The following is a 12,902-nucleotide window of genomic DNA, read 5'->3' as shown; positions in this document are numbered from 1 at the left end:
GAGAAACAGAAAGTAGTAACAAAGCTAAATTTCATTTGAAATCCCAAAATAATAACGTATCTAGCAGTGAAGTGCTGATTACTGTCCTAGGGTTTTATTCACCTCCATAAGGTAGCATAGCTTATATGTAAATAGATTTTTCAAAGAAGTATCAGCAAAAACATTACCTTGACAGAAGCCAAGAAGCATTTTACTAAATCATATTTTTTAAATTACATTATTATAAATAATGGAGGATTGAATATGTTTCTATGTTGCATGCAGACTTTTCAGAGGAATTCAGTTTTTCCTCCATCCTCATGCAAACCAGCAGTTAAGTCTGATTATGACTCATCAGTCAAAATGCACTTTTCATTTGGAGGTCTTGAGATTGCTCAAGGTGAAGCCAGTAACAGGACTAAGCACATACTTGGCAATCATCACATCACACAAAGCCCACACTGCCTAAGAGTGCCCAGAAGGAGCAGAAGGTGTACACTGGAATATATATCCCATCTTTGCAAAGAGTCATGATTTAAAATACATTTCTCTACAACTTCCTGCAAGGATGCTCAAAGAATACTAAGGATTGAAAGGTACCATTGATGGCTGGTTTGGCAGCAGTGCAGGCCTGTGATCCTTCATTCTTCCCCTGTCATTACTGTCTCTCCTTTGGTCTCCCATTCCATGGCACATGACTGAGCCTCCTCTTCTCCCTCCTCTCCTGGAGCCGTATCGCCCCTGCTTGAGCTGCCTTTCCCTCTCTTCAAACTCACGTAGTGCTGCCTGGGCTTCTGCAGACAGCTCTGTCGAGAGACAAATGGGGAAAATTATTTTAGCTTCGTGCTGAAAAGGTGGAAAACACAATGACAAACAGAACACTGCCAGAACTACAGAAGAATCCCTGCAACTAACATTAAATTTGTAGGCACTTTGATCTCCTTTAGGTGGCATGGTAACATTCTGTTAAAACATCTTTAAAAGGGAAAAGCACAGACACTTCTGTCTTCTGCACAGGCAAAAAACGAGCAGATAAATGAAACAAACATGAACAAAAAGGTTTGGTCGTTTTGTTTTTTTCAAGATGGTATTGAAGTCTGTCTTCTGCTCTAAGAGAAGGCTGTGGCTCCCCTCAAAGCATTGTTATCTTTAACATCTCACTTATCTGCAGATGTCAAGCAAGACAATGAATCTGCAGTAAACTTTACAGTAAAGGATCTGTTAAGTCTTCCATATAAACAGATTTTATGCACCACTCTTCTGCACATTGACCCATTCCAAAGAAGAACATTCTGCCTGCTGAAGTGTTTCTAGTACATAACTATTTAATTTTCGTTTTACTGTATGTGGTTTAAGAACCAACTGTACTTCACAAGTAGTAATTCCACTGAAGAGAGAGCACACATTAAAATCTGTGCTTAGCTCAAGTCAAACACTTGGCTGCTGGTAACACCCACTCAACTCACACCACAGGTAAACACCAGAAAACACATGGTACTTAGCAAAGATGAAAAATTTGCTTGAAGCCTTGAATAGTGCTGACAACATTAAAATGATGCAGTAACATACCCAGGTAACAAAATCACTTGAAAATACAGAAAAGGCCTACAACAGACTTCAGAAAACACACCATGAAAGTATAAGCAGAACCACTCACCAGGTTTCAATCACTTACAAGGGGTAATACACTTTAACTCAAACATGCAGCTGAATCTTTTGCCATGTGCTAGTCAGATCCTTTGTTAACCCTAATATGGATTTCTGCCTCTAACACAGCAAATTTAAACTACTAAAAACAAACACACTCGTAACAAATAAAAGCATATTTTGAATTAATATGGTATTTACTTGTCAATACTACACACAGTGGCCATAATATCAGAATTACAGTAATTAGTATCTGGCAGGAGACATTACTACTGTCTCCACACCATGAGATATCCTCTCCCACGAATACATAACTAAATCAATTAGAAAACTCTTAACAATTTCTTGTGAGTCTAAAGGCCAAAGATACTTAAACCACTTCCATCTTTAACATCTTCATAAGTAATCTCTGTTAGTCTTTGAAGTTGAGGATTGACAGAAGGGCAGAAAAGGGTGAGCACTGAGCATTCCCTCTGCGGCAGTTGTTCTTACTTTGCTACAAAAACTATCTGCATGACTGAGCTGCAAAGACTGTAAATTTGCATGTCCCAGTTTTCAGAAGTATTCAGCACCTCCACAAAGCAGGAGCTTTTCAATTTTTAAAAGTTCTGAACTTGCTGATGGCCTGTAAGAACACAGCAAACATGACAGACTTCTAAAAGCCCAGGATCTGCCCGAGTTTCCTATTTCACTTTTGCACATTGGTGATGAGAAGTTTCTCTACCTCCTTTTCTCTCCACTCTGACACCACAATTGAATGGCATAAAGCCTTAACAAATATTCTTATGAAATGCTACCTTTGCCCTCAAGGCACAGCAGAGCCCAAGACAATCAGGCTTTATCAAGAAAATTTTACACAATGCTTAGAATGACGGAAGAAATCACAGTCCCTCAAGTCTTAGTATGAAATGTGCATTTCTGGCAAAAATTTAGAGAAATGTACTCTTGCCCAAAGCAATTCAAAACATTAGATGCGAGTAACACAACTGCCATAGCCATTTCTGGCTGCCAGGGATCAAAAATGCTGGTTAGATGGGAAAAACTATCTAGCTCTTATTTCAAGTCTTCCTCTCCACACGTGAATCAAGTTGTGTTTCTTCAGAAACCCACAAACACTGAAGGGCAAATGTGGGCTTTGACCTGACCTGCCTGAAAGACAGACCCCTACTCTCCATACATTCAAGAGGGAAAATAGTGCCACTATGCTGCAAAAGAGACTCTCTATCCCTTATCCAGAGACCATCCAAGTCCTGCAGGGCATCCTGAGCGTTCTGCTGCTTGGACAGATGTTTTGTTCTCCCAGAAATAGGACAGGCACATCTTCCACACTACAACCCTGAACTCAGCACTGGAGTCTGGAAAACAAAGTTCAGTTATTGCAACAAGTACCTACCAATGACGGTCAAGCAAGATAAGAAGCAAGTTCCTATTAAATAGCTTAGAAATCACATGTGAGGAAGGCAATTTTTAATGAACCTGGGAACAGAGCTAAGCTTCCTAAAAAGCAAGACTATGGCCAAGTCTCTCAGCCTCTTGAGCACACACTGAAGGACACTGAATAGAAACAAGGATGGGCTGCTCCTAACAAAACTACTTCAGAGCACTGTGCTGATAAAGCTTGGGGAGGGAATGACAGCATCCATGCAAAGCCAAGTCTGTCAATCTTGGATGTGCAGAATCACTCCCTTTAAAATACATAAATTGTTTTCCTCCTCGCTTTACACAAAATTTCTCAGTTTTTTAAGGCCATGTCCTTAAAGGCACAGTCCAAACTTTCAGTTTTTCAGCCAGAGTAGGGACCAACTTTGGAAAAAAATCCCAAACAAAACCACACAAAAATTCACACACATACTGCACTTATGACCACAGAAGTACAATATAAAAACTGGATTTTAAAAATAAGACAATTACATCAACATCAAGTATATTTCCTCCACAACGTGCCACTGCTTAGACACATAAGTGCAGGTTCAGCATCCTCTTGCAGAAGTTAAGACTGATGCCACGAGCACCTCAAGTGCTGCATGTAGCTACATATCACCCACCACACATCAAAATATCAGCTCTGTTATGAGGGGGCTGCATATTGAATTTGAGAGCACTGTGCCCCACACACAGATCAGAGGAGAAGGCACAGGAGAAGGTTTTCCAAGGAGGGAAGCAACAGAAACAGTCCCTGCTTCCCTGAAAGCAGCCTCAGACTGCTCAAGAAAAGAGGGGATAAGCAGAGGAAGAAGAGATTCTCCTTCCCTCCCTGGGCTCTTCCAAGCACAGCCAGGTGTTCATTCACATGAATACAGCTCCTCCCTGCCTAAGAACTCGTGCACAACCACAAATACATATTTATTTACATATATATGCAGTATGTTGTCATTTCTCCTCATCATCCAGATCTGCAAACTGATTACACTCTGTGCTTCTGCACACAGAGCAACTGGACAAATTTAGAACACTTCAACTTCCCAGCCCTGCCTGAAATCTCAGACATGAGGCATCACAGTGAACATAAGCCAGCTAAGCAGGGCATAACAAGAAGTACTGCCACATCCAAACTGACCTTTGTTAGCACTCTGCAATTGGTTCTGCACAAGTCTAAGGGTTTGAGTTGTGTATTTTTGATTAGATAGAAAGGGATACTTTAATCTGGTAATACCAAAGACATTTTTACTCTTCACATTCTTTAAGATCTGACTACATCCAGAGAATAATTACTATTCCCACTCTGAGAAGGCTTCACCTACAGGCACTGAAAGAAGATAATGTACTTCTTATCAAAGGTGACAAACTTGGTATTGCTAGAAATCAATTGCACAGCTGTCCTACAGTACTCCTCTTCTGAACTTTGAAAATCCATTCTTTACATTATCTTGGATGAAGAATTGTTTAGGAAAGATCTTAGCAAATTACTGAGAACACTGTATTTTTACATCTTTTTTACCAGCACACACTTGGTCTCATCTTGACTGTACAGTTCTCACACACAGTTAATGCAGTGAATCAGCAATTATTTTTCCAGTGTCTCTAAGTGTCAAGATTAATTTCACTATTGCTGGTAATAAAATGGTTTCAAATGACATCTTTAATCAGTAAGTAAGAATGCATTCCTCCAATAGAGACAAGCTGTCACAAAAGGTCACCAAAATGTGACAGGATGGAAATTACGTTTGTAACTTCAACTGAAATGTTAATTCCTCTTTAAGTGTTTTCTGAACTATGTTCATATTTTAGAGTAAGGAGATGTAGGTCTGCAATGAAATTTCATTTTTAAACCATAGCAGCTGTAAAAATTTGCTCTATAATCTTAAAAGGAAGCAGATATTTATATATGCAAACAGAATTTTTTGTGGTTTAACCTTCTACCACACGGCCATAAGTTATCTGGTCTCTATCAACAAATCATTAAGAAAAACTAGTATGAATAGAAACCATTTCACAACAGCAATATTGCGGTTTTGCCAAACATCAGTTTAAAAACCTCTTTATAGAATCATCCACATGCGCACTCATCCTTTCCTTCTATCTCAGAGCTACATCCCAGATTATTCAGAACTACATTGAAAAGTCTAATTCAAATCACTGTTCCCTTAACAGTCATGCTCCACTATAAGGTTTTCTCCTTATTGGCTGGTCTTGTTTTTATATTAAAACTAAATCCACAGACAGATGAAAACAAATGCGATTGTCCTTTATCTTGTAATTATGTGCAGAAATTTAGTTATTCCAGAGCATTCTTCTTTTTAAAATATTCTGTTTTGTCAAGCCACCAAAACCTTTTGTATAAACAAGATACAGTCTCTGTGTGGTTTGTAGAAATGTGGTCTCATGGTTGCAAACCCATTTGGAATGTACCTCAGTTAAAACACCCTTTTTGCCTTTTACTACCATTCATTAGAGCTCTGCAAAACAATCCATTGCCACAAAGCCTCACCCAAAGTTTCTGGAATGTTCCTCCTTTCTCTTGTCACATCTGAGAGCCTGATGATGGTTCCTTCTTTCCGTTCGGTTTTGAAACGTAATCGTCCGGACTCTTCATCATCATCCTCCTCCTCATCAGACTCTTCTTTTGTTTCTTCTTGAAGTTCCAGAGACCCAATAGCTGCCTAAATCACAAAAACCAGAGGACATGTAGCCTCAAAAAACCAAGTCTCTTATAAACAGAATCAAAAGCAAGCTTTCTTTAAAAGCCCCTTTCTACAAATTTTGCTGGCATTATACATTGTGCTCATATATAATTCAGTGAACATTTAAGAGCTGGTGATTTTTTTAAAATAAAAATATATGTACTACATGATAAACAACAAAGTAAAACACATTTAGAAAATAAATTTGCTATAATATTTAAGGGATTATTGAAACTCTAGTTAGAAGCTCCATCTTATTAGTAGGTACTTCTGCAAACAGATTTTTATCACTGAATTGACTATGATGCAAACTTTGGTTACTACCAGATTCAAATAACAGAACAGTAAAATCCTATTTTTTTTTCATCTTTTAACAACTGTCAGTACCATGCTGTTAAAAAAACCTAACCAAACAAGATAACCTTGTATCTCAATCCCATCCCTCTAGGTATGTATGTCTTTACTTTGCTCCTCAAATACCTCCCAGTTTCAATTCAGTAATGGATGGGAGAATAAGATTGGATAAAACTGGAAATACCAAATTTATATTCTGGATGCTATCGGAATGCTTCTGGAATTTACTTTCCAGTTCTCTCTAGAATGTTTATTTAAATAAAACAATGTTCCACATGAAAATGGATCCCTCTCCTTCAAATGAATAGAAACTTAGAAAAAGATTCCATTTTCACATGTAGACCTGATGAAAATGTCCAGAGTGTTACATAAGTTATACTGGATTTCTACAGCATTAGAAGTGTTCTAATATCATGTGATTCTCCATAAAAATTTTTGATTACTGTGTATTTGATTATTTCTTGTACAAGCCTACTTGTTCATTTCTTAGAGCCTGTTAAATTAAAATGCACATGCATTTTAATTCTATGCAAAGCCACTAAATACACCATAAATTTAATGCTGCTTGAGGACAGTTAAAAAATGAGCCAAATCTAACATGCAAAAATGGTTTAATCTTCTAATTAACCAGATCAGTGCAGAAATTTATATGGGAAAGGCACAGCAAGTGTGACAGTCAGGTGGACAGATATTAAATCACAAATCAAGAAAGAATTAATAGCATAATTGTGCAAGAGACTGCCAATCTCCCTATGCAGCAGCCTAACTTCATCCATAACCAAAATTAAAATGTGTGAAGCAAGATCAGAGATAGGATGACCTGGCAAAACAGTTTCTGCTTTAAAAGACAGCAAACCTGATGAACTCAAGCTCAAAGCTGCTCCAGCTTTGGTCTGGTGAATAAATGATGTGTATACTCGGTTACAGGGCTTTAATGGGCTACTGACCCCAAGTTGTGTTTTATCCATTCCAGACAAACTTTTAAGCCCTCATTTTCCTGACCTCACAAAACTGCTTTAAGATACAACTAAGACAACAGTCAAATTTTACAAAAGATTTTAAGGCTTTCATGTTACAAATATATTTATTTTGGTGTAACAACTTTATCATATTTAAAAAAAAAAGCAGGTGAAAACAACAGGCAAAGCAGGAGGAAAAAAACACCTTCAACAAGACTGAAAGAAATCCAAACCTCAAAAGCAAACCCAACTGAGCACAACTGGTGTAATTAACATATCCACATATAATCAAAACACCTTTGAGAGCAAGCATTTGATACTCATGGAACAGAGGAGGGATGTTAGCAAGGAAAGAGATGCTAACATGGTTTAATGAAAACAAACAACACCAAGAGAAAGACAGGGCTGGCATTTTACTTGAAAAGAGGGACTCCCAAAAGAGCAAGGAGAAGCAATATCTCTATTAAATCTGTATTTTCATAAATATCACAAACTCCATAATTTAACTGTCTGACTTCTTCCTTTTAGAAACTTTTCCTTCAGGATCAGGATTTGGAAGTCAGAACTGGAGCAGCTGGTTTGCAAGACATGCTTACTCTACACTGAGTCTCCTGCTTTACTATAAAGCACAAACCCCAGACACATCCAGGGCCCTTAGAAGCTACATTGGAATTCTGGTTTTTATTAATCAAAGACTGGTAATCATATAATCTCATCTGTGAGTGCTCAACTTAATTGTGCAAGGTTCTATGTGTAGCTCAAACTTCAGAATCAGTACTAGAAAGAATAATGAAGTATACATTGACCTGAAAACTTCTGCTATGTTTTAATGAAATACTGTTTAAAAAAACCCCTGAAACTCTATTGCATTTTGACAATTATTCATTCTGGAAAAAAAAAATCTATTCTAAAAAGAAAATATAAGAAAACATCCTAATTTCTGACATACTATTAGACTTGCCTATAGAACAATAAAAAAAATTCCAAACTTTTCTAGACTAGCATTATTCTACTCTTACCCACTTATACCAATTCTGAAGTCTTGGTCTGACTCCATTTATTCATCAGCATAATGCTCATGCCACCCATTAACCAGCAACAGCCATAAAAGCATTAAATATCAAAGACAAAAAGAAATATCATAGGAGCCAATGAAAAAGCAGGCACCAAGGCAAGGCAGTGCTGGAGAATGGTAACTGACCCATGTCCAAATCTGATTACACCTTTTATTGAGGGATTTATGCAATGGAGACACAAACATGTCTGACAGCCACCCATAAGTTCTCTCCACACAGCTCCAGGAAAGGCTGGCTGAGCAGGGTAGGAGCACACACCCTTCCCCTGCAGTTTGGAAAATGCAAGATTCCTACAGGATCTTTTCCACCTTCCAGCCAAACAGAAGCTGTTTTGCCAAGATAGAGCATGAATGGATTCTATGTTTCAAAAAGACAACTGCAGACACAGAATTAAGCCTTATTATTACTTACAGGATTGGCTTTAATACCTGCTAATCATGAATATTAACATAGATATTAACAGTCCTTGAATGGCCACTTGAGGTCACTGCACTGGACTCACCAGGCGAGGCTTCCCAAAGGGAGCTCTACATTTCCCACTATGACACCTTGCACAAAGCTACCACAGAGCTTTGCTGACCCTTACACAGAAACAGAATGACCTTTCTGGTGCCACAAGGTCAGGGGCTCCTGCCATCCTCATTCAGTAACTGTGCCCTAATCCCAGCCACTGAGCAGGACTCCTCACACTGGGTTATGATCATGCCCTGAGCAGCTGACAGGAACGGTGTCAGACACTGCCCAAGGGAAGCTGCACGAACACTGACACAGCATGATCCTCCCAAAGATGGGATCCTCCCAGACATGGGATCCCCCCACACAGGGTTCAGGAGAGCTTTGTTCCAGACATCCAGAAGATGTGCAAAAACAACTAAATTAAAGGTGAAACAAAGAACTTCTACTAAGAAGCCATAAAAAAGGAAGTGGAGGCATCTCCTATAGGTTAACACTGAAGAAGATGCAGTTGCTCAATCCCAGGGGATCAAGAAATAACAGGGCAGAAAGGAGGATATTACACCTATTTCAAGGGCACCTTGATTCCACAGATGAAAAATGGAATCAAAAACCAAATCTAAGTGCCTTATAATATGTTTAAAAATTGGCTGGTTTGATTTGCACTCTTTACACCACTTTCTTCCATGCTGGCAGGTCGTGTTTTCAAACTTGAACAACAGAACTGAAGTGCAGAAGTTTTGGCTAAGCACAGATGCAACATATCAGACATAATATGTTATTTTGTCTACAAAAGAAAGACATATGGGTATTTTTATTCCCAAGCCTTGATTCTATCAAAAGAAAAGCAGTATGCAGCACTTCTTCATGAAATGCTTTCTTGACTAAAGTACTCTTCACTTCTTATCAGCATAATCCAAGACACAGCTTAAATTATGCAATGATAAATCCTCTATCATTGACTTCACAGATTACTTTCAACATAAAACAAAGACATTTTGAATTCGAATTTCATGAGATTTAATTTTTATGAACACTTCACAGAAGTAATTAGTGATATTTTCCCTCTAAAATATTTAGGACATGATACATCACGTGGCTGTCCTGTCACACCTATTTGCTGCTGAAACTTCTGGGTGTTGGGTTTTGCTTTGTACCTCAGGAGGACAAAAATATTTCCTGAAGCAATGCTACATTTTTCAAGGAAGTCACAGAGATTTGTTGTTTATTTAAAATTCAAGTTCTGCAATTTTAAGCAGTTTCAAAAACAAACTCTACTTGCCTATTCCTCACTTCTCCCACCTGAGTGCCACTTGTAACAATTGTCTCACCTCCCTTATTCACTTGTTTCCCCCATCACGTTCCAATACCTCAGCCAGTCAGCTTTTCCCTTGGTTTACAAAAAGATTTCTTATTTCTTCATGCAATATAGTAAGAGGCTTTAGCTGGTTTTAATGTGATAACTGCTCAAAATAAAACACCCAACATCCTTCTCTGTTACTCAGATGCCAAATTTCAACCAAGAGATAATAATGTTCTTTCTTTGTACCACATCCAATACAGCTCCACTCTTCTGTTGCAGGAAATGCCAACCCTTACCCCTGTTTACAAGCACTGAATGTTATGAGATTTAAGGAAAAGTGCTGTTACTTAACACTTGAATAAAAAACAGAACTCTTCAGAGCTGGAGGCAGGCATCTAACCAGGCAATGAACAGAAGTGAATACTCTACAAAGGTTCTCCCAATCTTTAGAGAGTGCAACTGTGAGCCTACTGCCAAATGGAAGTAAGATCCATACAAAATAATAAAGGAAAAAAAGATGGTACTGTTTTGGAAAAAAGTAATCTGTGACAATCTACAAACCATGAGAATAAAGCCAAAATGTAGAGTAACTGAAGGCATGGCCAAAATATTCACCATATATGATGAACAAATTCCATAAAAGTTTCTTTTGCAAAACAAATTAAAAACTTGTATCAACGGTAATTTTGAATAAAACAAATTTAATTCTGAATTACACAAATTTAGACAATGTGATTATTAGAGAATTCTCACTCTGGAGTTCATGCTCCCAAAATGAAGCTGTGCTTTTACAGCAATAAGTTTGGCACTGAATTCCAGCTATGCATTTCATTTTACATGATTTGCATTGTGTCCATCATCTCAGACTGTGGCTGCAGACACAACAACTGCATCAGTTCATCTCCAAAACACCAAAACAAAAGTGTGTATCAATCCAGTGAAGGAATAAAAAGTGTTCAAGGATTTCACAGCTCTTTTGAAGGGCAGATTTAACACTTGGGAAGTAGGAAATTAATGACATGAATTATTTGATACAAGATGTTAGGCTTGCAGCAGTGGAGGCTGAAGGATGCAGGTGGTCCCTTTCAATGCAGATCTCCACCTACCAAAAAATGCTGTTTTACCAAGATAGGTTTGATACAACTGGAGCATCACAGCACACCCAGTTGTGAGAACTTCATACAGTAATGCTGCTGTGTCTTTGAGGAATTAATTTCCTGATGAGTTAAAGCTCCAAAGAGGAAATACACTCTGACTACACTTCTCAGCAGGTAATCCATTCAATCCTATTTAATTAAGAACTGGAATAAAAGTAATATTAAAGCAGATTCCTGGTGGGGAAAGGAAAAAAATCTTCCATTAAAAACTTGCTGCAAATTAAAAATGGTTGTGATACTCTTGCCTAATAACAAGAGGGAAAACCTTGCAACACAGTTGAAGTGCAAAAATAAAAAAGCAACTTTTATGAAAACCTGCAGGTGCACAAAATATCACATTGCACATGCATGACACAGGATTTCTATAATTTTTATAAGGTTAATTAATCAGTTTATCTAGCCAGCACATCCAATAGGAAATTACTTCTGTCAGTACCCCAGCCCTGGGTCAGTTGGTCCAGAGGCTTCCTTCCCTTTTTTCTTGTTATGTCTCTTAGGTTCTGGTACAACATAAGATGTCCTTGTCAGGAATTATCTTCTTAAGAATAAGACTAAACAGAATTTCAAGAATGTAGAGTAAAGACTTGTTAAACTGTGAGAGAGGGCAGGAAAAATACTAGAACCTACACAAGTATGTATTAAAAATATACAAGGCTGTAGATATACATAAAATACATAAAAAGCTAAAAAACCTTTAGGCATCACTACCGGGCTATAATTAGTGAATGCATACTTGGCAGACTTTAGCACAAGCTTTCTTGTGGCAAATGAAGGAACTCTCCATTTTCCTCACTGAAGAAGATAAATCTCCCAGGAATTTCAGTCTCAGCACAACTTTCAAAACAGCAATCTCTTTGCCTGTCTAAACCACCAAACCTTCCATGCTTACACTCCCCTCCCTCAAAGGGTGATACCCAAGAACTGTTTGTACATCCCAACAGCACCAATGATCCACCTGGAAAGGGAAGCACTGGGAGATTGAACAGACTGTGCAGTATTACTGTCATTTCCTACCCAAATGGGCCCTTAAAGTTTCTAACGTTGAAGCCAAGACTAAATATGCACATTTTGGGCTTTCCCTTATGATTGTAATCCCAAGGGAAGGAGGGGATATGATGTATTTGACAATATAGATGCTATCACAATTCATTTTATACATAGAGTACTACCACCAACACTGGCAAAGTTGCATCAATTCTTGCCCAGTAGTATGTACAATTCTACAAAATCAAATTGTAACAGAAATAGTTATTTTAAGTTTCCAATAAATTCATGACATACCTCTTCTGATTCATTAGCCATTGTCTGGGTTTCTTCCAACTCCTCATCAGCTGCATACTCTCCTTGTTCTTCCATTGCTCGCTCATTATAGGATTGCATGTAATCCTCATCCTAAAGCAGTAAACAGGAGGGTGAAAAGACACAAGGCCAATGAATAGCTGGGGTCTGACTGCATTGCTGCAGCTTCCAGAGTGGAAGAGAAGTATTGCATCTCTGGGAACAGTCAACTATAAGTGATATGGCACACATACAGCATAATTAGCAGGGGTTTAACTAGACAGTGATTTCAAAATTATCAAAACCAAAACAGTTTCCATTCATATCCCAGCAATGTCTTCATAAAGATCCCACTTAATACTGTTTGTCCCAACTACTTCCATACACCTGCATCCACTGATTACAAATTGATGAAGCAAACACTGCAGGACTTTCTGGCCATAGTAAATATACATTAACATCAGATTTCACCCCATCAAATATAACCATTCTTAAAGCATTCTGCAAGGGCTTACATGAGTGGGTTCAACTCTGAAAATTTATGAACATAAAACAAAAGCAAAATCTTGCTTAAG

At 38.1% G+C, this 12,902-nt stretch overlaps 1 protein-coding gene across 5 annotated transcripts in view; it reads right to left on the bottom strand.

Moving 5' to 3' along the window:
• The window catches only part of RBM33 (RNA binding motif protein 33), a 103,445-nt gene that overhangs the window by 67,617 nt on the left and 22,926 nt on the right, over nucleotides 1–12,902 (bottom strand). For all 5 annotated transcript variants that reach the window (XM_074551563.1, XM_074551623.1, XM_074551698.1 and 2 more), the window contains exons 6-8: nucleotides 12,331–12,441; nucleotides 5,555–5,726; nucleotides 580–785 (exon numbers count right to left, since the gene is read on the bottom strand). In XM_074551563.1, the coding sequence (XP_074407664.1) occupies nucleotides 580–785; nucleotides 5,555–5,726; nucleotides 12,331–12,441 (489 nt within the window). The remainder of the gene's footprint in view (nucleotides 1–579; nucleotides 786–5,554; nucleotides 5,727–12,330; nucleotides 12,442–12,902) is intronic.

The sequence above is a fragment of the Zonotrichia albicollis genome, chromosome 1, assembly GCF_047830755.1.
Source record: "Zonotrichia albicollis isolate bZonAlb1 chromosome 1, bZonAlb1.hap1, whole genome shotgun sequence".
NCBI classification, from domain to species: Eukaryota; Metazoa; Chordata; class Aves; order Passeriformes; family Passerellidae; genus Zonotrichia; species Zonotrichia albicollis.
Note: the sequence above shows the minus strand (reverse complement) of the source record. Positions and strands in the feature narration are given on the sequence as shown.